General features: G+C 40.8%; 1 protein-coding gene across 5 annotated transcripts; it reads left to right on the top strand.

Moving 5' to 3' along the window:
* Positions 1–1,357: 1,357 nt before the first annotated feature.
* rassf8b (Ras association domain family member 8b) lies at positions 1,358–25,627 on the top strand. Of its 5 annotated transcripts, XM_039601420.1 has the most exons (10): positions 1,358–1,667; positions 2,881–3,007; positions 14,926–15,082; positions 18,411–18,761; positions 18,859–19,064; positions 19,213–19,416; positions 19,573–19,647; positions 20,595–20,717; positions 21,376–21,508; positions 22,032–25,627. In XM_039601420.1, the coding sequence occupies exons 3-10, from the start codon at positions 14,971–14,973 to the stop codon at positions 22,145–22,147; spliced, it is 1,320 nt and encodes a 439-aa protein (XP_039457354.1). In that variant the 5' UTR covers positions 1,358–1,667; positions 2,881–3,007; positions 14,926–14,970; the 3' UTR covers positions 22,148–25,627. The 5 variants fall into 5 exon arrangements, with proteins under 5 accessions (XP_039457354.1, XP_039457356.1, XP_039457353.1 ...); XM_039601419.1 differs by lacking the exon at positions 2,881–3,007 and having other exon boundaries at positions 1,359–1,667; XM_031726618.2 differs by lacking the exon at positions 2,881–3,007 and having other exon boundaries at positions 1,362–1,667; positions 21,376–21,502.
* The last annotated feature ends 851 nt before the right edge of the window (positions 25,628–26,478 follow it).

A 26,478-nucleotide genomic window follows, 5' to 3' on the forward strand; every position in this document is an offset into this window, starting at 1 on the left:
TGCACACACATAAGATTCAATGTGCATGTGCAAAGTTTGAGATTTAAAAAGCTGTTTGTTTTATCATGAGTTCTGCTTAAAAGAAGCAAAATTGTACATGATTTAAATCTGGCCAAACTCCCATTCAAATATTTGAAAGGAAAGGATGTCAAACTTGTGCAGACTTCAGTAACAAACTGATGTGAACTTCACACTGAGGATTTTTACTGGTCATGAGAGCCGGATCTCCAAACCACAGACCAAACAACTGTTTTCAGTGGAATTGCTCACAGTGTCCAAGCCAAAAGGCCAGGAGCATTCTGGTTATTTTCTAACACTCATTGTGCACCATAAATCTGTCCCCCAGGCTAATATATGCAATACAGAGTTCTGCTCCTGAAGGAAAACTGTTGGCAGATAAGGTCTGAACTGTAGTTCATGCCATTGTGCACCCACCCGCTTTATTTGGTGTACACAAACACAACCTTTGACCTTCACGCACCTTACTCACTAGTCTTGCTGTGACTCCATCTTCTTCCCTGAGATGACATGCAGGTTGTTGTTTTGGCACAGTGGAGATCAATTATACGTCAAAGATAAGAAAAGGCAAGACTTGCATGGGGAGCTAAACATAGCAGTCGTACTGGTTTAGTTTTTTTAATCTTGAACATTTGAGCCTCTGAAAATTGTTCCAACTAAAGCAGGAGCAGTGCACCTGGTATATCAAGGTCAGTGTTCAAGGTCAATATGTATAGGCATACATTATCCAAACCTACACAAAAAACTGTACCTTGTGCTTGTCCAGTAGAATTTAATTCAATAAGTGCACTAAAAACTTGGTTCTCGATCTTCATCTCTGCGCTGCAGGAAAGCCTACATTACATTTCAATGTAAGACAATCAGTTTTTTTTTATCACACGCAGGCATTGAAAGCGGACTGTTTTAAGTATTCAAGTACTGCTGGAGGGGACCAAGGATTAAAACTACATAGTTGTACTAGCACATGTTGCTTTTCAGTGTATTGTCAAATATATTTCAGTGTCATTTTATGTTATTATTTATTTTCTCTTTACTAAATGGCACTGTAGAAGGTAAAATCACTCCACTTTTCATTTTGATTAAGGCATTTTTAGTCTGTTTTGGGCTTTACAAGCTGCTGTCATGCAAATACGGGGCTCCATGTAAACATATGCTGCAGATGTGTAACGCTAAGGGTTTTTTTCAGCACTATAAACACGTGCAACGCTTGTTATTCCCATCAGAACCCTCCGTTTAACTGAGCGGGTCTCGGTCCATTTGCGTCGCCAGTGCGGTGCAGCTTTAACCGGTCCGTCATGCCTTGCGGTGTCCTAGTTCTGTTCCGATCGTGATTTACACGTGAGGTCTCTCTCACTGATAGCAGAGCAGGCAGAGCAGCAGATGTCGAAAGCCCCCTTGTAGGATGTCCGATGACTGGACGCACTCGTGTTTACATCCACTCGGTTTCTAGAAGAGGCGGGGATGCGCGCACACCGTTAACTATGATGCAGGCGCCGATCGGCACAGAATAAACCGGGATCTCCCTCAAGTGGCCCGCATACCATGACGAAGAAAGTACTGGATTTTATCCCAGAGAGAAATTCGGTGGCTACAGAACAACGGGAGAGTTCCCAATCGTCTAAGACACAGTGAGCTGCGGCTGGAAAGAGGTATGTTGTTGCGTTTGTTGCACTGGATTGAACGCAGTGAATGCGTCAGTCACGCCAACATTTAAAAGCTGCTGCCCTTTAGACAAGCTTGTAGACTGTCATTTGGGTCCGTTTAATAAGTTCACTGTTGGCAGTTTTGTGTTAAAGCCTGTGAGGAGGACAAACACAGAAGAAAGACTAAAATGACCGATCAACTGCAGTTGCGTAACTTTATTTGACAGATTTATTCACGCCCTTCTCGTCCTCCCTTTTAAAGAAATCTAACCCACATCCTCAGTCAGTGTTCCTGACACAAAATACCAGATCCATGAGCCATCCAGGAAGTGAGTTAGTGGTCAGTGCGTAAGTGGGATCTGTCTACTGAGCCCTGCAATGCAATTTATAGAGTTGGGCTATAAGCGCGCACTCAGCAGTGGTTTTTTAATCAGAGTTCCTTCAACTGAGTCATGCAGCTACAGCACACAGGAAGAAGTCCTTGAAGCACACGTGTGGCGGACGCAAGGGTAAAGTGTTTGTAGTAGGAATACTTTGCTCTGAGAAAAACTGGACTCTGTTAACTCTGCTACTAAACTGTTGTTTCCTGATATGTTGGTAACGGTTAAACCCTTTGAGAAACTGTTACAGGTATCTTCAATGTCAGTGAATCTTGAGCCTTTTTCAGTGTGTCAGTAATTTTTATTATTTTTAAACACTCCTGTCATTATTTCTAAAAAGTAGTGCCATATTGCAAATTTTGGTACGATCAGATACCGAGTATTTATACTGATACCGTACTTTTAACCTATAAAGGCAGCTTATATAGGGAAGAGTAGTGGTTCGTGATTTATCAGATCAATCATCATCAGTTTAAAAATTCTGAATACATTTTAATGATCACTAAATAACTGTGACTTTTACTTTCCACTATACTTACTTAACAAAACACACCTTTCAGCTTTTCATGTCTTATGAAACAGTTTTTGTTGTTTTTTTGAAGACCTGCAGTGTAAACAGTGGACTAGTATAGATCCAATACCAATACCAGCATTGGTATCGATACAATCAATATTTGGATCAATCTGCCCACATCTACTTAAAAGCTACAATTTTGTCCACGAATTCAGTTTAGCATCATAAGACAAAGAAATCCTGACCAAAAATAATCTCCCAGTTCACACAAGTTTCCATGCCAGCTAAGCACCAATAACTTTGCATTGTTGGTATTCATTCACAGTTGCTGTGTCTGCATTTGCCTGAGATGTCAGAACCATGCTGCCCAAGTGGAAGAGTCGCAACAGACTTTGCAGTGTAAATCCAGTCCAGTTTATCTTTCAGCAGACTTCCCCTCCCACCACCTTGTGGTCAGTTAAGCTGCAGGTCTTACCGGGTTAAAGGCTTATTGTCTTCAGCAAGCTGATTAGTTTTAACTTTTGAAACTGCAAGAGGGCACTTTGGTCACTCTGCTTCAACATGGTGATTTTTCTTTTTTCCTGTAACGGTAGAAAAATTATAACATCCAGTGAAACAGCTGAAGTGTGAATGTGAGTACACTGCTTTGTTACCCATGACACCAGCAGTTGTGACAAAAACCTGCAGCTGCCTTTAAATTGTTAAACACAAAGTACTGCATGTTGCATTCGTGTGAATACCACTGCTTGCTTAATAACAGGGAATTCTTACACTGTTTATTACACAATAGATGATTGATAGTATCTGATTACAAAGCTGTTCTCAAGCTTTTCACTCAGCTTATGCAAGCTTTTGCTGAATATGCAGCCATCTCACTGTCTTCAGCTGACAAAATTGATGTGGAGGTAATCTCTAAAAGATGTCAGCATTAAGCTGCACAAAAGGCTAAAAGGTGGAGGTTTCATTTATAGATTGCAATATGCATCATCAGTTTTAGGAGAACCACTGTGTTCTCATGGACTCTTAAAAGCATTGCATTATATTAGTATATAAGTAAAGAGAAACAGACAGGGGGAGTGGGAAATTGGTGTATAATATGAAGGCTGTGTGCCAACTTAAAAGCAAAGTCATGAGTATATTGCTGTATTGGAGGGCCTGTGAACCTCCAGGATGTTCCATCAAGAACAGTGACATCTTGTCTGAGCACAGAGGTTGAAATGTAATTTCATTTAGGGTTTATATTTGGATTACCTGCTGACGTTAGGATTTTAGCATCCCTGTTGTTCAAAGCGAGAAGATCTTGGGTTTGAATATGTTTGGCTGGTACATTTCTTGCATGACGTTTGCATGTTCTACCCGTGATTGCGTGGGTTTCCTCCAACAATCCAAAGACATGCACATTAGCTTAATTGTTCATTCTAAATTGCTAATTTGGATGCAAATGTGGGTCACTGTATGACAGCTGCAGGCTTTAGTCTTTACAACTGTGGCAAGATATTAGTAGGGAAGTTTTAGGTGCCAGAAGGTTGATCATCTGAACATTAGTAACCTTCTGACGTTTAGCTTTGAAGGAGCTAACTAACACAGCTAAAATCTGACCTTCAGATGAGATTCTAGCTAACACCTAAAATCTGAGCTGAAGCTATGTGTCTGTGAGCTAGATTTGTAGTCTCACAACTAGTTTGGGAGTCATTGTGGATCATTTTAGGCAGGTTACACAATTGTGAAGTAAAAACTCTCAGCAGAAGATATCTTTTATCCAGTGATTTTAGCAAGCTCATAGAGCCTGGACATTTTTATTAGGAGTAGTTTTTTAAATTGTATGCAGGCCACTGACCTCTGAACATAGAGGATAGAGTTATCTGTTTGGCATGACCGCTCCAGCTAAAACTAGACAATATCCACCATAAGGCCAACTCTGAGATGTTCCAGCAAAACTCCACTACATCTCCAACAAGAACCCCCGCTGCAGAGCACACCTCCATGTTTTCTCGCTGCCCACATTCAAAGGAAACAAAGAGGAAGTGACAGGAAAGCACGGACTGCTTCTTAATTGTTGCCGATTGTGTGGTCTACTTTCCCAGACCGTACCCTCCAATCACTCCGGTCAGCTGTGTAAGGTCGGGACAAAGCCTGAGCTGCGTCACCATGGTGAGGGATTGTTTGCATCCAGTCATGCTGCTGGCCATGTGGACTCACGCATGCACATTACAGCGTGCTCTTTTGTTTGTGCGCTGCTTGTTTTTCAGTGGATCCCCTCCTTCCACAACCTCCTTGTTACATATCAAAAAAATCGGCATCATCTGTTTTTTGAACTGCCTAAGTCTCATCTACTGAATGCCATGTCTCCATTAGTAATTAGATTTTTGACTGACAGTCGTGTTTTAAAAAAAATATGATAGAGTTTTGACTTTTCAAAGCAAATGTGTCGGTTTAATCAGATGTTTGAGGGTACACACAGCAACAAGATTGGCATTGAGTCTGTTAAACTATAATTTAACAAGAGGCTGAGATGGCACAGAGCTGACCAAGGCAGGAAATGAACTATTAACTATTAGGTTTGTATATTGCATTTAAATTCCACCTTTAAGTCGGTGTGAAATGAAAAGCTTTATGTTAACATTTCTCAGTCTGTTCCTTCAATGCTCATCCACAGCTTATTAAAGGAGCTTTTAGCTTCATTTTTGTGCTGATCCCTCTCATGAGCTGCTATCCATGTTTGAGGAAATATAAATAAGAAGCCTGGACTCCTCGCGCTGCGTCCCCTCCCTAACTCTGCCTTCCTCTGGCATCCTGAGAATGAAACTTCAGGGGAGGTAGACTGGAGTCATAACTAAGTTTAGCTCAACGGTTCACAGCCCAGACAACACAATATTTTTCATGTCTGAAACCAAATGGCAGTGGCAGAAGTTGTCTGACAGCAAGGATTTGTACTGATAGCTGCAGCCTTTCCTTCCCACAGCAGTCATTTTCAATCTTTTCAAGCATTTCCTGAGATTATGACCAGCATGAATATAACATCTCCTATACCGAGCATGTTCTGTCTTCGTGGTTCGATCTCCCTTCGGATCATTGTGTTGTTTATATCTGTTTATTCTGTCTCTTATGCAACATGTTTTTCTGCTCGTTGAAGGAAAATATACATGAATGCAAACACAGCAAGCTGCAGTAATACAAAAAAACATCGAATAATCTAACTGTTTGAGATTTAAAAAAAAACAAACAAACATCAGAAACTCTAACAATAAGTAGAAAGCATATTATATGTAGCATCAGAAATAGATCTAAAGAAAAGCACAGCAATTTCAGTGTTTAGTCATAAAACAGGGCAAATAAATAAATTACACAGTAGTTAAATGCTAAATCGATTTGCCAAGAATGCATAAAAAAAAGAAACAAACAAGAAAGAAACCTTATTTTGGATTTCTCTGAGCCAACAGTAGAAAATCACGTGTTAATGTGATCAGCCACAACTCTTAACAGTGTACAGACAGAGTAAAAACGTACACCCTTTTTCAGTTCAAAGGTTTTACATACCAGGACATCATTACAAATAAATAAATAAATAAATGCAGACCCAGGACACGCTGGAGAGATTTTATCTCTTGGCTGGACTGGGAACGCCTTCATGTTCCCCCGGACAAGCTGGTGGAGGAGGTGGCTAGGAAGATGGAGGTCTGGGCCTCTGTGCTTAGGCTCTGCCCCCGCGACCCCAGCCCCGAATAAGCGGAAGAAGATGGATGGATGGAATAAATGCATGGCGAGTGTGTGGAAGAACTAAGTACACGCTGTCATTCAGTAGCTTGTGGAAGCAGGTTTAGCACCACTAACTTGAAGTAATTGTTTCCTGTATCACTTTATCAGTCACTGACATCATTGTGGAAGAATTCTGCTCCACTCTTCTTTACAACAGTGATTAATGCACAAATCTCTTAAGGTCCATTTCAATCAGGCTCAGATCTGGGCATTGCAACACCTTGATTGCTTCTTAGCTATGCTGTTGTAGATTTGCTGCTGTGCTGTCACCCAGATGGCCTCACATTAGACCCTTGAATACTTTGGCATTCATGGTCAACTCAATGACTGCAAGGTGCCCAGGTCCTGTGGCTGCAAAACACACCCAAATCAGCCATCCTCCACCATGCTTGACAGTGGGTATGAGTTGTTAGTGTCTCGTTTTCTCCAAACGTGGACATATATTTTCCGTATATAGCAGCGGTCCCCAACCCCCGGGCCATGGACCGGTACCGGTCCGTGAGTCGTTTGGTACCGGGCCGCAAGAGTTGAGGCTCGGATGTGAAATTTATGGTTTTCATGGTTTTTATCGGTTTTTAGCGTAATGTTTTTTATTGTTAACTCCGTTTCCCTGGGTCTTTTCCCGTGTGTTATGAATAAATCTTCTTTTTCTTTTGGTACCGGTACTGGTTTTATTTTGTTGTATTTATCCACGACACCTTAAAGGCCAGTCCGTGAAAATATTGTCGGACATAAACCAGTCCGTGGCGCAAAAAAGGTTGGGGACCGCTGGTCTACAGGACATTGTTCCAGAAGTCTTGTGGTTTGTTCAGATGCCACTTTGCAAACCTAAGCCAAGCTGCCATGTTCTTTTTAGAAAGAAGAGGCTTTCTCTTCCAAACAAGTCATCCGTGTTGAGTCCTTTTTCTAATTTTGACTGTCATGAACTTAAACATTTAACATGTTAACTGAGGAGTCTGAGATGTAGCTCTTAGCCTTCATGGTCTGACCTTAAGCTGAATTTGGTGGGATCCTGGAAAGAAAAGCAGTTGTCTTGAATATTTTCTGCTTGTGAATAACCTTTCTCACCATGGAATGATTTACTTAATTTTGGGGGGAAATGGCCTTATAACCCTTCCCAGACTGAGCAACAATCACTTGTAAGAGATCACAGCTGATGCCTTTCCTCCTTGGCTTTGTGTTACTGCACACCTGAATGCTCCAGGCCTGCAAACTGCCAAAACTCCTGCTTTGATAGAGGTGCTCATACTTGCTGATGATTCCTTAATCAAGCACATTTGATTACCAGCTTCTGGCTGCTACTTATCCTTTTAATTCCTATTGAAACAGTAAGAGTGTACTTACTGTTTCACAAACTGCTACTGCATTTTAGCTTAGTTTCTGTTAAACAATGACACAGTGTAATGTCACAGCTGGAGTTCATCTGAGGTTTTATTTATCTGATTTTAAAACCTGCTTTGGTCCAGGCTGTTGTTATGCCCTGTTATATAAAAGATGGATAGAAAGAGGGTGTACTTTCTTTCTGCCAGTACTATATGTGTATATATGACAAAAATTGTGACGTCAAAGAGATTTCCAGTCAAATCTGTGTGTACTTAGCGGGTGCTTTGGAGTGGTGGGACGGATTTTCGTGTATGGATTACTGCATAAAGTTGGAATGTGAATCACTGAGTCTTTTTTTAATGACTAACAGAAGAAGAATATCCTGCACCTGCACTTCCTTTTCTAGAAACTATGACTGTGCGGACTTGTGGCTCACTGAACACATCTAAATATGGAAGTATACATTTACAATGAAGCCGAACCAAAATAGAAACCAGTGTCGCCGCATACTAATTAGTTTATACTCGCCTGTATGATTTATTAATTCACATGCTGGCAGCGGGAGCATCAAAGTAAATGTGATTTAGATTAAAGACATAACCAGGGAGGAAAGGGAAAATGCATGATGCAAATTCAGAGCAGTAATAGCAATAGCTGCAAAAAAGGAGAGAGCGAGGGAGAGAAAGTGATCAGTGTGGCTGAGGTAAGTCTCTGGAGGAATTGTTGGAACTTATCAGCAAGGAGGAAAAGAAAATCAAAGCTACTTTGCACAAGGTGACGGGCTTCATAGGCCATGTTGTTGGAGCAGTTGAGCAGAGAATTCAATTAGTTATTGACTCTGTCGACAGTTTGTTGTTCTGACCTTCAGGTTTCCAGTTTAGACCTTCAATAACCTGTTAAGTTCAGCTCAGAACTGAATGATGGTGATTTGGGATAGAGACTAATGAGAGTATACTGACACCAATGCTATTATTGATTCTGGTCATACGGTTTAATTCTTTATTGGTTCCCTGATTGATTCTTTATTAACTTTCTATGTGGAAAAAATGATCCAGCACTGTGTGCAAAGTGTAGAAACAGTAAAATAAAAATTTTTGCATGTGATTTGGGTGGAAAGTGTCCACTGTCACAAGTTGGGCACATTTTTCATGCTTCACTGGTCTGGCCCACTTAAGATCACAAAGTATGTATGTAAAATGAGTTTGACATTCCCTGCTTTGGAGCATCTAAGTTGTTGCAATTTGATTGTTTTGGGATCAAAACTTGAGGGCATAAAGTTTTGACTAAAAATGATCTGAACATCTGCTTCTGCACAGCCGCCTGCTCCTGTGGTCCTGTGTGTCGCTCCCGATAAAAGCAAACATCTATCAGCATATGCTGTTTCTGTCAAGGGAACAGTAAGAGCTCTATGAGTAAAGGAATGAAAATTCATCAAAAGGAAAAAAAAATCCGGGAACCATGTTAGCGAGGTCAGTTTGAATCTAATATTTTTTAGGCTGTTTGATATCTTATTTGATATTTTTCATAACTCTGGCTGCACATGTGGCCTTAAAGTGTTTATGCAAATCATCTTCTAATTGAACATAACTGCTAGTTTAGTGGAAAATATGTTGCAGTGCTGAAAAGGTGCTGCAACCAGTCACTGCTGTGCCAGTTTTATGTCAACATTTACCATCTTTGCATTTGCATAAAAATCCATTTATCCAGTGTTAACTGTCCCTAAGTAACTCATTCGCTTTCAATATGAGCATTGTAAAGTAAAGCCTCACGAGAAAGTCGACTGTCTCAACGTTAACCCTCTGCTCTGTTTTGATATATTTATAATAAATGCATCACCCTGGAGTAAATGAAATCCAAATGTCTCACATAGAAGTGCTCATAGAAAGTGTGAGTATGCACGTTGGTGTGAGCAGAGTATCATAAAAGTGTGCAAAAGATTACCACATATGTGTCAAAGTGGCTTTTCCTCCCAGGTTAAACCTCAGTGGATGTTACTCATCATAATAAACATTCAGTGACAACATTTCAGCCTCACCTGGCTTCTGTCATCAACCTTGTATTAAAGATACAGGTGTGGTCAAATGTCTAAATTCCAATTTTTAATTGTTTTTCCAGGGTGGATGAATTGTACAGCATGCATCTTTAATGACTTTAAAAACAATAATTGAGTGCACAAGTTTATTTTTCATTTTGTGTAATCAATGCAGGCTCAAATATGTACATACATCCCCAGTAATATCTGGTTAAATGTCCATTAGCATGTTGAACCTCAACCAGATGCTTTTTGTAGCAATCAGCAAGCTTCTGGTATAATTCTGATCGGATATTTGACAACTCTTCTTGGCAGAATTAGTAGAATTCATTTAAGTTGGTTAGTTTCCTGGGATGGAGCTGCATTTTAAGTGTAGTCCACAAATTTTCAGTAGAGTTAAGGCCATATTATCCACTCCAAACCATTTTTGCTTTGCGTCACATTTTTTTTTTACTATATCTCAGAGAGTAAATGCTGAGTGTTTGCAGACAAGTCGGCATCTTACGACTGTTTTAATCTCCAGGTGACCAAAACAAACACAAGTAGGTTAAATGGTGCAGCACACTCTCTACAGTCAATCCAGTTCAAAACAGTTCACCTGTTCAGGAGGATGCAAGGTATTCATCTCAAAAATGTTTGCACTCCCTCTTCAGACGATCCAACCTTTTCCTTTTAATTTTATCCTGCTTGGTTTTGTTTATTCATCTGCACCCCTACTTTTTCACCTTCACTGTGCCTCTTTGTTTTCTTATTGTCTCATTTCTATTCTCCAAGCCACTGAGCTCCTTTCATGGGAATAATCTCATTTGCTGGATCTATCTCAATTCGAATGCATACTGTCTCATTTAACAAATCACCCAGTTTCACTCCAAATGCACACCTTGCCCATAACAGATGCCTTCAGCGCAGAGGAGTGTGCAGCATAATGCGGTCTCTGTAGAAAAAGACCTCCAGGGGGGCCAGTAGTTAAATTGGAGGAGAGATGGGATTCCCATTCCAGCTGTGACGAAGATGCAAGGTGCTTAAATTGTTATCGCCTCAAGCGATAGGCCAGTCAAGGATCAGAGCTGAGCTGATGGCCCAGTCAGGAGACGGGGAGCAATGCTGCCCAGTATGGCTGCAAGACTGAGTATTAGCCACCTGCTCTTTCACTGCTCTGTTGCTCAGGCTTGCCAGGGCCATAATGACTGCCTCGCTGCTGAGGCGCTTGTGTCAGCAGTTTGAAATGACTCTCATTCTGTGTGCATGTAAGCTTTTCTGCACTGAACACCAGGAAATGAAAAATATATCGGAAGAGTTCGATCACACCACAATTACATTACCACAGGCATTTGATGGTACAACATTTCATCAGCAGCGTTACATGAAATCTCTTACAGAGAACTAGTGTTGTGTGTTGTTGTTGTTGGGAGATGGCATCAGGTTTTAGCTCTTTAGTGGCCCTTAACCCATTTAGGAAACACTTAACTAAAACAAGGGTGATTAAGTTGACTGGATAATTTGGTCATAATATCATGTTGTTCCACCTGAATCTACCTGTTGCAGAAGAAATGTTAGTCACGGTTATTAAATGCTCAAAGGTGGTGCAGCTCCAGAATTAGCACCACTTCTTAGTTACTGTTGTGTTCACCTGATAGAGTACATGTAATGAATGTTGGCCTCTGTGAACTCCTGTGGGAGATCTCTTTAGCTGCTATGCGCTCCATTATATTCAGCTGGTAGAGCCATTTCACTGAAGTTATTTGCCGGCTCTGTCAATCAATAACCCGAGAGACCGTTAAAATTATAGACTTTATATAAAAACAGACAAAGCCTGAAGGTTTTGAAAAGTCAAGCCAATGCAGCAGTGCCTGAAAACTGCATTATTTCTGTCAGCAGGAGGTGAGGAAAAAAGAAGTCAAATTGTACAGAAGTTTGAGAAAATGACCCCACTTCTCACTCATTGTGCAACCTCTGTAAACTCGACCAAATGTATGTTGCATCTTTCTATTAAAATGATGATGATGCAGATCTCGGGAACTTGCCTTTAAGAGTGTAGGTTTTTTTGTCTTATTTGTTTTTTTACACATTCAACTTGATTCGATTCAATTCAATTTTATTTATATAGCACCAAACCACAACAACAGCCGCTTCAAGGCGCTTTATATTGTAGGGTAGACCCTACAATATTATATTCAGAGAAAAAACCCAACAATCATATGACCCCCTTTGAGCAAGCACTTTGGCGACAGTGGGAAGGAAAAACTCCCTTTTAACAGGAAGAAACCTCCGGCAGAACCAGGCTCAGGGAGGGGCGGGGCCATCTGCTGTGACCGGTTGGGGTGAGAGAAGGAAGACAGGATGAGAGACATGCTGTGGAAGAGAGCCAGAAATCTCTGGCTCTCTTCCACGTCTATATGGCTACATCCATCTCTGCATAACAGGTTATATATAATTTGTCCTTATGTGTGGAGACAATGCATTTTCTTAACTTCAAGAGCATAATTGAACAACTGGAAGCAGAAATACTTCTTTTTTTTTTGTTTCCAAAGACGTCTGGATGCTACGTGTTCTATATTTAAAAGGAAAGAAATCACATGCTACTCCATCATTAGCGGCTCAGAACTCTGAGCTGATGTTAATTATAAAAAAAAACCTACACTGTTCAACTTTAAGATTTCTGTGATGGGAGCTGTGCTTCAAAGGGTGGCTTTTCAAGCTTCCATCTCGTGCTTGACACTCCATTTGGTGTGGGTTGCACACCTGTGTCATAACTGTCAAACTGGTGTCAATTGCATATTTCAAGCTGTAATTTTTCCAGCCTGATATGAATATCAAGCAGAAGACTTTTGCTACTGCCTTGTGTATGTCTGAATACCTGCAGCCTGTGCATCATTTACACTTGCAGCATGGCGGTGTTTCTCACAGTGCTGCTGTATAACTCACATTTGGTGTACGCTTCAGGGATGTTGAAGTGACTGAGGAGGGCATCGCTGTTTCTGTGTGTGGTCTGTAATATTTCTCCAAGCCCTGACAACCCAACAACTTATCTGTGCTCCAGTGTTTCAGGCATTTGTGACAAGTCTAAACTAGCTGTCGAGATTTTCCATTTTTAGGGCATGAATCCTTTTTGTTGGCATGGCAGGACTTACACTTACGGTCTGGTCAAGTGCTGCGTTCTGCACAGCTGAAGATGTGTTGGTCACTTTCCCATCCCAATTCAGTGTAGTTACTGTTCAATTTGCTGGAACATCTGTGACAGTCTGTCCCACGTATACGAAGAATAGCCCAAGGTTTGGATAATAGTGCACCTACATGGGTCCATGTCTGAGTTATCCCAGTGGTAGAAAATTGACTTTTGGTGTCTGAATTTCCAAATTCTCAATTTAGGTAGCTGACTGGTGCAGATAACTCATAAGAGGCCTTGAGTTATTACAGGTTTTTTTTTGTTTTTTGTTTTTTAGATTTTTAGCCCTTAAATTAAGTTGTAGCTTTTATGGCTATATATAAAATATATATACACAAGCGATAAGCTAGACCAGAAGCTCCAGTTTGGGGAAGGCCTAGTTGAGGATCTACAGTGGCTCTTCCAGGCCTGGCAGATCCCCAAAGAAAGCCTCCCAGTAACACTCTAAGGAGCTTGGAAAGAAAAGCGTCTGGACTTTTTTAAGTTGCCTGAAAAGAAAACCAGACGCTTTTCTTTCCAAGCTCCTTAGACTACGATGACCTGGATGACTGAGAACCTTCACAGACACACTCCCAGTAACAGAATGGATTTATTCATACATAATTAGCAGTGACAACTGATTGTGGAAGCAGAAAAGGCATTTTGAAAACTGGAATGAAAAGAAGTGAAAGGTTTTTAAATTAGCCACATTAGCTGAAGCCAAAGATGGGATTTGCTTCCATCTTAGATGATCATGTCAGCCAAGGCTGGCTTGTCTGTATAAGTATAATTCGATCTCTTGACCACTCATGCCTCCATAGAAGAGTCAACAGAACAAGTGTGTGTGTGTGTGTGTGTGTGTGTGTGTGTGTGTGTGTGTGTGTGTGTGTGTGTGTGTGTGTGTGTGTGTGTGTGTGTGTGTGTGTGTGTGGCGCAAGTAGTTATTTATAGACATATAACTGGAAGAGGAGTGTTTGGGGTGTGGTCCTGCTCCTGAAATTCAGATAAATTATCTCTAGTTAATAAGGTGAAGCTGTACAATAGTCCGACATTCTTTGCGTGTTTCTGTGCAAATGTCAACTTATAAGTATGAAGAGGAACGGTCAACGTATTCCTCTGAGATGACAGGCAAATTGAAAATGGCATGACAAAAGTAAAGTGAGGTGCATGTGCTTACACACAGTACTAATAAGTGCAAAGATAAGTGCTTCAAATAAGCTGGGATGGTGATTCCATTTACATACCTTTGTTCTAACAGCAGTGTTTCCACAGTTTGGATGCTTGTAACCAAAGTTTAATAAGCTGATCGTGGACTTCCAAAGGCTTCTACTTGTGAAATTGTCTTGGTATTTAAGCAACCACCAAAACACAGGATAAGTAAATCAAGGTAAACAGTTATGGTCCTGGATCTATTGCTTTTTTTGTACCTCGTAAGGAAGCATGCATAAAGAAGATCGATTTAGTTTTATCTTTTGTTTTTCATCATGGCTGGAAGGATTTTCTTTCAACTTTAGCAGAACAAAGATTTTGTTTGATTTAGGAGCTCACAAAATAGTGATACTGCACAGTGAACACACAATAGTCAGCAAAATGGTCACACAATGGTTGCTAGGCTCTACTAAAAAGGAGTTTGTTTCTAGCAAGAACACTTCACACCTATTAATCTGATCAACCCAGTGTCCTGGCAAAACGTGTAATAGACTCATGTGCATGTCACGCTTTGCCTCTCCTAGGTTTGAAATGAACACTCATAGTTAACTTGCATTACCAGCAGAGGGTGATAATTTATTTAAAGGAAACATTAAAACAGTCAAACTTTTAAAGAAACGTCATCTTACCTGGCATAGAAAGAGCCTGGAATGTACTTCATACCTTCCTTGGTCAGTAGTGTTGGCTTATATACTGCAACTTAAGCATGCATGTCCATTTCACGCCTAAGAGAGGCAAAGTTTGTCAATTACATGCTTTACGTGTAATATCAGGTTGGATCCACCACTAAAAATATTTATAATCGAACCTTTAAGGGTGTTGTGTAGGAGTGAATACTGGTTAAGTGATGCTTAACAGTTAAACACGATTTATTTTACTGACCTTTTTAATTTTTCGCTTTCCAGGATGCAAACTAAACAATCTCTAGCGGCTCCTTGTGGTGTGGAGGAATGAAGGCCATGGAGCTAAAAGTGTGGGTGGACGGAGTGCAGCGCATTGTGTGCGGGGTCACGGAGTTCACCACATGCCAGGAAGTGGTCATCGCTTTGGCACAAGCCATTGGTAAGCTACAAATTACTCACTACAACATAACCTGTTCACAGGTGGCAAATGCTAAGAAACATTATTTTACTTCCTGTGTCTCTAGGAAGTAAAATAATATTGGTTACTGCTTAAGTCCAGGAAAATCAGTGCAAATTATATTTTGTCCTGCATAAATCCACGCTGGGATATTCTGTTATGTGGGTTGCATCCAGTATTTGGCAGGCCGCATACATGCAGACACTTGAGGCAATAAGTGGCATGAAAATGAAAAGTGACTAGAGGGCACAAATAGATTTTCACCATAACGGGACTCCGTGAAACACGATGAGTCATACTGCAGTCTTTCCTGTGTTGACAGTTGCTGAGAAATAAGTTCAGGCACAGCCTCGGCTGCTCGTCGTATGCATTTGTGAATTTAAGTCTGGCATCGTGACATTTAGTCATGTATAGACATTTTTTTAGATGAACACATCCAATGTTTGATTTTTCAGTAGCCCCAGTGGTTAGAGTTAAAATGTGGGGGTCTTTCACAGTGATAGCAGAGGAAGAGTTATGGCACTGTCCTTTGTGCTCGCTGTGCCTTTTGTCCTGGCCAAGCCGCTTTGAAGTGTGAATGGCTGTAGTGATGAATGCACCTCTTTTTGTAAGGACCCTTACTGTGGAAGAAGGGGGTTGGCTGTGCAGTGGGCAGTGTTTTCTCTTATCTTTATGTGTACAGATACAAATACAGGAGACACACACAAAAGGCCCTGAACCACTGAACCCCGTTCTTTGGCTAACACAAACGCTGTTTGTTGACTTGAATTTTCCCACTGCATTAGACACCGTGGTTAAGTCCTTTATATCTGCCAGTGGTGCACGCCTGTGGGAGAGCTGTGAAAAAGCCTTTTGTCATTGTCTCGTCTGTCGTTTTTGCAAAAAACACATTAAACTTTATTTTGATCATTTTTACAAGGCTGGATTGATTCTTTCAGAGGTTCCACGGGGTGTTTACTCTGACAGCATGCAGCCTGATTTTTGAAACATCTCAGGGCGCACACCCAGATACAGAAGGTTGTTTAATGGATATCTGTGAGCTGAATCATTCTCAGCCCTTGTTGATTTTACTGAACAAATGTTTAAAACTGAGGGATGACACGGGACAAAGGCAACCGTGATCTGGTAAAAATTTAAAGACAGCACAGATCAATGACTCTCTTTATCACTCACTGTGGAATTTAAGTGAATAGTTTTTCTCTAAAGTAATGTGAACCCATGTGTTTAAAGTGGTGTGAAGGTAGATTTTAAAGTGGTTTTTTTAATGTCTTAACACTGTGGTGATTGGTTTTACTTCAGAAAAGAAATTGTCAACATGAAAACTGATATTCACTTACAGTTGCAGAAAGACTAGACAACATTTTATTTTTTTTATCATCTTTAAGTTTGGGGACATCACAGCTAGGGTGGTCATGTCAAAAAGAAAGTTTGCACCAAACTTTCTTATAGTCTTGTGGAAAAGTTGTATTGTTTCCACAGTAATTAAGCAAGTAGTAGCCAGGTGCTACTAATCAAATTCACTTGATTACGGATTAATTGCAAGTATGAGCACTTCTTTAAACGCATAAGATTTGGCAATTTGATGGTCTGAAGCATAAAGGTATGTGTTTGGATAATGCTAATGTTCTCAGGAGTGGACATCCCAGGATATTCACCCCAAGGTCAGACCATGCAATTTTTTAGAGAGGCTGCGAGAATCCAAGAGCTACATCTCAGACTCCACAGGCCTCGGTTAGCATGTGAAATATTCATGACAGCACAATTAGAAAATTACAGAACAAACTTGGCTTGTTTGGGAGGGTTGCCAAGAGAAAACCACTTCTGTAACTTTTAACTTCTGTCCTTTAGACAGATGAGACCAAAATGGAGATATTTGGCCATAATACACAGCTCCATGTTTGGAGAAAACCAAACACAAACACCTCATACCAAGTGCATGAGATGGGTATGAGATCACTGACTCAACTGTGAACTCCTCGGTACAACAAAATACTCTAGAGAAATGTGAGGACATCTATACAACAGCTAAAGCTTGGGCACGCTGCGTCATACCTCAGGACAATGATCCTGAGCGTAGCAGCAAATCTGTGGCTAATTTAAACAAAGCAGAATGACTGAAAAAGAAAAGAATCATGGCCTTGCAATGACCCAGTCAAAGTCCAGATCTCAAGCTGACTGAAATGCTGTAGCAGGACCTTAAGAGAGCTGTGCATAAACAAATGCCTGCAAACATCATTGAACTTGTCATGGTTTGCACTGTCAGACCGTGAGAAGGGAGAAAGAGGAACTGAAGTTTTAAACAAAAAGTGAGCAGTTTATTACAGGCTGGCTGAACATGGATACAGAATAAAGCAAAGACAACAGGGCGTAAACTAAACTAAAACCTAACTCTGACGAAACTGTGATAAATGACATAAATATGATTCAGACCAGGAACGTGCAGAAAACTATGAAGAAGCAAGAACATGAGACATGAACACGACCTGAGCTGAATCATGCCGTAAGAGGAACTAGATGTGACATGGTGGGAGGGTAAATAGTCCACCTGACCAAGACTGAATGAAACGCACAGAGGAGGTGATCAGGGGAAGTGGAAACGCATAGGGAAACAGCTGACACAAATGAACACAACGACGTCACAGGAAAAGAGTAAAACTAAACGCATCGAACAAAGAAACACAAGACTTTCAAAATAAAACAGGAAACATGGAGAGACATAGACATGACAACACAGGTTTGACAACATGAAGCACGCAGACAGGAAATACATTGCAACTAGCACAGAAGGCCTGGGTGAAACAGACTAAACTAAAATTCACAGCCAATTAATAATAATCCAAAACTCCACATGATCTTCAAAATATAGCAAAATTGATCAAAACCAACTGAAAGCACTGGGTCACCCAGCCCATGACATAACTGACTCAAATTAAAGGAGAGTGGGGCAAAATTCCTCCACAATGATCTGAGAGACTGGTAGTCATACAGGAAACAATACACTGCATATAAATAAATAATATACAGTATTATGCATTATACATACTTGGCAAGCAAAACTTAATTTTCACCCACAAATTGAAAACTTTTTAAATGCTTGCATCATATAAAGGTTGTCTCAACTGAAACCTGTCGAACATCAAGGGATGGAGGGGTAAATTAACATCACATCTCCTTCTTCCAGCGGAACCCCGTCCATTGCAATGACAAGAGCACAGAAAAACAAACCCTTCATGTAGGATTCCCTTCCACTGATTGTGAAAAGCTGTCATAAAATGTCAGGACCTTTTAACTACTTTTTGTTTTGTCCCAGGACGGACAGGCAGATACACTTTGATCGAGAAATGGCGGGAGACAGAGCGCCACCTGGCTCCAAATGAAAACCCTGTAGTGTCCCTGAACAAGTGGGGCCAGTATGCCAGTGACGTGCAGCTCATCCTCCAGCGGACCGGCCCGTCTGTCAGCGAGCGGCCAACTTCTGAAGGGCTGGCTCGTGTCCCAGAACGAGGTCTATACCGCCAGAGCCTTCCACCTCTGGCCAAGCTCCGCCCATCGGGGACAGACCGGTCGCTCAAACGAAAGGAACCCAAACGCAAATCTCTGACCTTCACAGGAGGCGCCAAGGGTCTGCGGGAAATATTTGGAAAAAGCAGAGATACTGATGGTGTGTACAGCTAAATATTAGTGGTGATCTTACCAGTCATTTCTTTGCTAGCTTCCTTCTTTTAATCTTAATCTTCCCTCTTTGTCTGTGCATCTAGTCAAACAGTCCCAGCAGCACGGTGTGAGTTTAAACCTCAGCAGAGTTGGAGGAGGTGGAATAGCATCTGTACCTGGGAGTCCGGCCAGAGAGCTGAGCCGACTGGTGCAGCTGCAGAGAGACAAACTCCAGGCCCTGGAAAGCCGCCTGCTGGGCTGCGAGGCTGAGCTGCGAGACTGGGAGGAGGCCACAGGCGAGGCCAGCGATGTGAGTAAAACCACAGTTGCCAGTGCAGTCACTGAGAGAAACATTGCATATGTGCTGATCTTCAGATCGTCTGCACCTTAAACTCTCATGTCTTCCAATATCTTCATTTTTACATCCCTACATCATATTTTAATTCCATGGCTTACAGGAAGGAAACTTGGAGGAAGAGCTGCTGCTTTTAGAGCAGCAGGTGAGGAGGAATGACGCCGAGATGGAGGAGGAGGAATTCTGGCAGAACGAGTTGCAGATAGAGCAGGAGAGCGAGTGGCAGCTGCGGCAACAGCTAGCCGAGCTGCAGGGCCGTGTACGCGACTGTGAAGCCAAGCTTTCGGAGTATCTAGCTCACATACAGGTGAACTTAGCATCATGAGCTGCCTGATTTCACCAGATCCTGTTTTGATGGTTTTACAAGTTAAACCTCTTAATCTATAAATGTCAGTAAACACAAACACGCTGCTTTAACTGAAGAAGGAAGCTGAAAAAAATGAGATTTTTATTTACTTTCCAGAGCATGGAGGCAGGCGTGGAGCAGGAGCAACTGCAGCAGGAGGCTGAGCTGAAACAAAGGGTCAATGAGGAAGAGGTACAGTCACTGAAAAATTAACATTTGGGACATTCTATCAATCACATAAACAGATACTTACTGTGGATGGCATTACCCTGGCCTCCAGTAACACTGTGAGGACTCATGCAGTGGTTTTTGACCAGGATATGTCCTTCAAAACTAAGTCATGCATTTATTACTTCTAGGCTGGATTACTGTTATTATCAGGATGTCTTAAAAACTCTCTGAAAAGTCTTCAGCTGATAGAAAAATGCTTCAGCGAGAGTACTGAAGCGGTGACTAGAAAGTGAGAGCATATTTCTCCTATATTGGCTCCCCTTTACTGGCTCCCAGTTAAATCCAGAATCAAATTTAAAACCCTGCTCCTCACATACAGGTCTTGAATAATCAGGCCCTATCTTATCTTAATGACCTGATAGTACCGTATCACTCCAACAGAGCACTTCACTCTCAGACGTCACTCTGAAACTTTTTGATAAAGCATATAGAGTTGGATCAGGTGACCCTGAATCCTCTCTTACTTATGGTGCAGTTGGTCTAGCCTGCTGGGGGATTCCCATGATGCACTGAGTGTTTCTTCTTCGGTCACCTTTGTCACTTACTATGTGTTTATACACCACTCTGCATTTAGTCATTAGTTTTTATTAATCTGTCTTTCTTCCACACCATATATTTGCCCTGTATTATTGTCTTTACCTTACAATATAAAGCACCTCGAGGCAACTGCTGCTGTGTTTTGATGCTATTTAAATAAAGTTGTGTTGAAAAAAATGTTTTTTTAAACAGACATATGTGTTCTAAACTTGGATGAATAGTTTTGCAGAGCTAACTTTTTTTTATTCAAGTTCAAAACATGTCAAAGCATGAAAAAGTCTCCCTACATGGCTGAGTTTCTTTTGCATATTTCTCCTGGAAAATTGCGATGAGCGCTGGCTTCCTGACTTCCCTTCCACTCTGGGTTTCAGGTACAAGCCCAGCTGGAGAAAGTGAGGGCAGAGTTGGAAATGCAGAGCCAACAAACAGCACGGCTGGAGAACAGCTGCAGGGCATTGGAACGCTCGCTCAGCCAGTCAGGCAAGAGATTACAGGTCAGCTCAACTGTTTAGTTGTTTATTTTAGAGCCCACCCCCGGCATTTTGCTCAAAATATTGTGTTCCCATTAACTTTGGAAGAGGCTGAAGAATTCAGATTTCAGGAAAGTGTTTTAAAAAATCTTATTAAGAAGTCGGAAAACTTTGGCTCCGCTGACGCTGGTTTAAAAATTTAGTCAGCACACAGGTGGAACCATAGAAATCTAAGCTTATTACGTTGTGGGCAGTGAAGCAAAGCCTTATCTCTGGCTTGCAGCGATGTGCGATGGATCTTTGCCTGCATGCATCCTAGTATGAAGTAGGGTGAAGTCCAGTAAGATGTGGGAAGCGTGAGGTAACGAGAAGGGAATAGGAGGGAGGGAATTAGCAGCATTCTTTGCCTGATTAGAGAGGGGCCTGAATAAGTACGCAATCCCCTGCCTGGAGTTGTGTAATCATCTGTGAGCTGATACTTTTCTTTGGCTGGCTCAACTACACCATGACTCTGGAGAGATCCTGAGCAGAACATGAATCTTTTTTTCATTTTGACCTAATAAATTCACCTCCATTAGAGTAACTTCATGCACTAGAAAGCTTTGGTAGTCTGTGGATTTGTTCATGTGCAGTGCTAGCCATACAGTTCATTTTATTATCCTGGTGTTTTTTTCCTTTACAGGAGAAAGAGCAGGAGCTGGAGCAGCTGACAAAAGAGCTTCGACAGGTCAACCTACAGCAGTTCATTCAGCAGACTGGTACCAAGGTCACTGTGCTGCCGGCTGAACCATCAGAAGAGATCAGCAGCGGTATAAGTACACGTACACACTGACAGAAACTCTACAAGATCACCACCTTCTTGAAAGCATTTAGTTTTACTGTAAATGCTGATTGCAGCTGAGGTATTCTACATACTGTATTGCTTTTACATGTGTATGGACACAGTGCCACCTTATGGTCATACTGAGAATGACCTGTTAGTCTGACTACGTGAGGCAGGACTGCCCCGTTACATGGAATACTCAATATAAAGCCAAAGAAAAATCCTCTGTTTTTATTTTAATCGCATCATTTTTTACATAAAAAAAACTTTCTCCATTCTCTTTGTCTTCTTTATTTCTTTTGGCTGCTCCTTAGCATCGTCTTCTTCTTTCCTTGCATCTTCCTCTTTCCGGGTTGCTGTCACATAGAATAATATAGTTTTTTTCCTTTCATAAAAGAAGTAATTTTACTTAAAGTTGATACTTAATCACTTGATGGATGTCAGATCAGAATCATATATCAGTGATGTTCATGCTCTTCACAGCTAAAGGACCTTCTCTTTTTTGTGTGCTGCAGAGACGGAGTGCGGTTCCCTGAAACGACTTGGCTCCTCCCGTCTCTTACCCAGTGACCTTCGTGCTCTTCAGAGCGCCGTCTCTTCCACCCTCAACCCTGAAGGCATCTACGTTTGACCCTAAATGTCCAGGAGGCATATTTTTTTGTGGCGGTAGCAAGGCAGCTTTATGCTACTGAAACTATTTCCACACACAGAAAACCGAAGAAATGACTCCACAAATAGATGTTTTTCTTACAAGGCAACAGAGTGTCAGAGTGGCACTTCAATATGGAGGGTTTTTGCAAAAAAAAAAAGAGTGTGACAAGAAAACTGCACTGCCTCCTCTTCACTAGTATTGAACTTAAACTGATGTCATCATCTGCCGTTTAATGCACAGTCTGAGCTCCCATGAGTGAGTGAGGATAACTGCAACAGCACCATTTTTCTCTACATACCAGCTACTGTGTTTTTATTTTTGTTTGTTTGGGTTTTTTTAGCACTTCCGGACACACTCTGAATACACAATCATTTATTAGTCAAGTGATTCCCGGCAAAAAAACTGTAACATGTGCAGTAAATCATGAGAGAATTTCAGAGTGCAGTAGTTTGACACGCGTACTCGTCTACATCCAAAAATAGAGACAGATGCATGAGCATGCACAAACAGTGACTCCTGTGCTACAAGCATAGCCATATCTGATTGCCTTAAAACTAGACGTTAGTAAATGTAATATTGAAACAGAACTCAAGGTAGCTACTGAGTACTGTGCGCAGTGTGAATTTGATAAAATGCGCCGATTCAGGTGACTCCTTGTCACGGTAACTGATGTCAGTACACCTCCACGTGGGGTTAGTCTTCTTTTTTTCTAAAAGAGTTTGAACTTATTTTTTGATTTTATTTACTAGTAAGTTAGCTTCGTGTATATGTTTAGACGGCGATTGAAAACATTTATCGTAAAATGTATGTCAGAGGCAGAGTTAAAGGAGGGCGACTAAAGAGGCCAATGAAGTGATATTTTCAGTAGAACATGGTGGCTGTAATGTGGCCCAAGTTAAGTATTATGTGTTGTGCAGTAGGCATGCATCTGTTGTTTTTCTCATAATGAAAATGTCTTTAGTATGGAAGCTTGTTGCTGCCATTGAAAAAAAGGGTTTTTTTGTCATCAGTATGTCAGAATTTCAGCTTCTTATCTCAGAGTTATTTTCTAAGAGGTTTAAGCATGTTACAGTTTTGAGATAAGAACCAGATTTTTTTTCTTACAGTTGACTTATGCAAAAAATATAAGAATTTAAGAAAAAACGACAAAAAACAGTGGTGGAAACAAGCTTCTACACTTGGGTGTAAATCCAGGCTCGAATAATTTATCACTGTGACCACCAGGTGGCAGCAAAACATCTATCATTCAGGTAGGCGAAAGGCTCTTTAAGTGATCTGATTAGTGCGTGTTTATGGGTCACATACTGTATGCCTGTTGTTGTTGTAACAAAGCCTCTGCACTTTAGCTTTAATTGTGTTAAGGTGAGAGTGTTTGATATGTTTCACTGTGTACTGTGTTCGTTAACCAGGAACACACACACACATATCAAAACAGCATCCAGTGATTTCTAACAAACTTAAGATGTCTTCTATGAACCAAAGCTAGTGTCACACAACAGATGGTTAGATGAATGTATTTTTTTGTGTATGTGCAGCTTGTGCTTAATAAACATACCAGCTTCATTCAAATGGTGGCTGCGCTGCACACCATACATATTTTATATTTTATGGTCAGCTCTGTCGCGCAGAAAGACGACGTTTATATCACAAAAGACAGTATTAGAAGTCTGAGATAGAAGATGTTAGTATGAACCTTTGCCAGCTGAATTGGAGAAACCCAAACTGCTTGTGAATCCTCAGTATGGGCTCAGAAAACTGCAAAAAATTGCAGCTGTTAAATAAAAAATCAATATTGGCCCTGTTTTTTTGTGGGTTTTTCCCCCCAGCCCAAAGATAGAAGCCAAAATTTCCCACTTGCAAGTTGCGGGTGCTTATTGCAAAGTGTGTGGGCAAATATAACTAAAGTTTCAGAGTCAAGAATATCACACGCAGTTTAATGCTTTGAATCCAGTCTTCAGAAGAAGCACGTTCCTTCTGTTTTTCGAGCTGATTTAATTTGGGCGACAACAAATCTTTTCCACTCATTTACAAACCTGAATTTCCCTCGCAGTGTTCTCTGTGTAGCTAACTTCATTTCACAGGCTCCAAATCTTATCGACTATTATTTGAACCCATGTGAAGAAGCTGCAGGTGTATAATAAAGTGAAACCCTCCCTCCGGTGTGAAGAGCCTCGCTTGACTGTTTGCTTTGCTGTGCAAAGGGGACCCGTAGTCCTCTGAAACTGTCCGGGGACACTTACAGAGGATTGCAGCATTATCAGCAACTCCAGCTGTGACACAGACGCTGTGACCTGCTGAGAAAGGAATCACAATGGCATGCCTTATAAAGAGAACAAAAACTGTACATTTCTACATATCACATCAATCTATGGACTGTTTCTAAAGTAGATTGAAGTCAGATATATGCAGAGTGCTTAAGATGTTAGATTATAATGCTGTAGCTCAATAGGCAGCGTGTGCGTGCAATAATGTGCGACTGGTTTCATTGGTTTCCCAGCAAACCGTGACTCGTTTTGGTTTTGGTTCGCATTGTCCCTTCTGCCTCGATGACGAATGAGCTTAGTCAAAAAATGGCATTTTCATGCCTTTTCATTTAACTTTGGCAAAAAACAAACAAACAATAACATTCATGAATGTAAAAGAGAGACGGCAATACGTTTACCTGCATTGCTCTTTTTTTCTTTTCCTTGTTTTCATGTTTAGAGACATTGCCAATAATTGGCGTCTATTATGCCATCAAAAGTGCATATACAAATGAGATGATGGAGCCATTATGGAAACAGCCATCAAGAGGTTTTGAAAGCTATTTAAAAAAAATGTTGTGGCTCAGGGATACACAGAATTACCCAGACAAGAATGGACTGAAAGTAATTATGGATAAACGCTGTTCACGATGTCTCGAGCCATTTGACAAGTTAAAGTGGTTGTTTGGTCTCTCGGGGACTTCAACAGCTGTTTGACAAGTATAACGTGTAGCACGGGGTCCTAGATGCGACACAACACACATCCCCAAAGTAAGAGATGTACTCAAAGTGAAGTGTTTCTGTTGCCTGGTGATTCACATGGAAACTAGTGCAATTTATATCTCATGTATTATGGAGACATACACCAGACGAGGCCCGCGATAAGAGGCATAATCCGGGGTTTCGTTCAAGCCGATGATTTTGCAGTGCAATTGTGTTCTTGAAACACATCTCAAAGCATTTACAAAACACTTGGATGGACTGGTTGGCTAACATCATGACAAATTGTATATTCAAAATGTTATGGTTTTGTATTCTTTAACTATGAAATCATTAACAATATTTTTTGTCAGAACTAGAACTGATTCAGTTTTAGTCTTTGGGCCGCTATTTATGGAAGAAATAAAAACTATCGAGAACAATGTAAAATATATGAAGAAATGATTATCTACTGTAAAAAAGATGCCAGAAATCAATAAACTGCTATGCCGTGCTACTATTGTGCTATTGTTCCTCTAACTTTTCTCCATTTTTTCTTTCATTTTAGATTAGAAAAAGCTGAAAATTTCACGTTCTGCTAGTCTACGAGAACGTGGAAGTGGACAGGGAAAGATGATGAAGATGAAGATGTTTTTGAAAGATGATGGGTCATTGTGTTACTTGGATCACAATGAGATTACAGCACTATAGGATGGTATATTATTAGGATCCAGTTCACAGGTGGCACATTTTTCACCAATCTTTAGAGAAAAATAGACCAAGGCTTGCAGGAGTAAACTATTTATTGTACTTTTAATTTTTACAACAGTTTGTCCATTACAGCCAATCAAAACTGGTGGAGGTCATGTCTTTGAAACACAGTGGTCTGCAAAAAACACATTTTTGGACTCCGGTCTGAGAAAGCTCAAAAAGCACTTCTGTATCTTTTGTTGCATGTGACCAATAGAAGAAATGCAATAAGCAAACATGTTTATTGGCTAATATATCAATATAGCTCATGTTACTGCCATGAATTGGTTTGAATGGTTTCTGTGGTAGATTTTTATTATTTCCAACTGGCTTCTTTTAAAGGATAGATCATATAAAATGACACATGTAATTGCATTTTTAATGCTAAGCTAGCAAGCTTGTTAGCTTAGCATTTTAACTGCTGAAGGTGAAGTTTAGCGCAGAAAAAAGAGGAAATGTAATCATTTTTTAAACTGTATTCTTTGTTTTCTAAAGTGGAAAAAATAAAACAAGGCTGCATATGAATTACTGCATACAGCCCTGTGAACACAGCTTCACTATGTGAAGAAATCTAACACGTTACGCGACAGCTGTTGTAGCCATGTGGGGAGGGATTTA

This window comes from Oreochromis aureus, linkage group 17, assembly GCF_013358895.1.
Source record: "Oreochromis aureus strain Israel breed Guangdong linkage group 17, ZZ_aureus, whole genome shotgun sequence".
Taxonomy (NCBI): domain Eukaryota; kingdom Metazoa; phylum Chordata; class Actinopteri; order Cichliformes; family Cichlidae; genus Oreochromis; species Oreochromis aureus.

Excerpts from the sequence above, each read along its gene's own strand:
- rassf8b (XM_039601420.1), top strand. The coding sequence starts at position 14,971 with ATGAAGGCCATGGAGCTAAAAGTGTGGGTGGACGGAGTGCAGCGCATT. Across the intron at positions 18,762-18,858 it reads AAAAAGCAGAGATACTGATG|TCAAACAGTCCCAGCAGCAC; the intron begins GTGTGTACAGCT and ends CTGTGCATCTAG. Across the intron at positions 19,417-19,572 it reads AGTATCTAGCTCACATACAG|AGCATGGAGGCAGGCGTGGA; the intron begins GTGAACTTAGCA and ends TTTACTTTCCAG.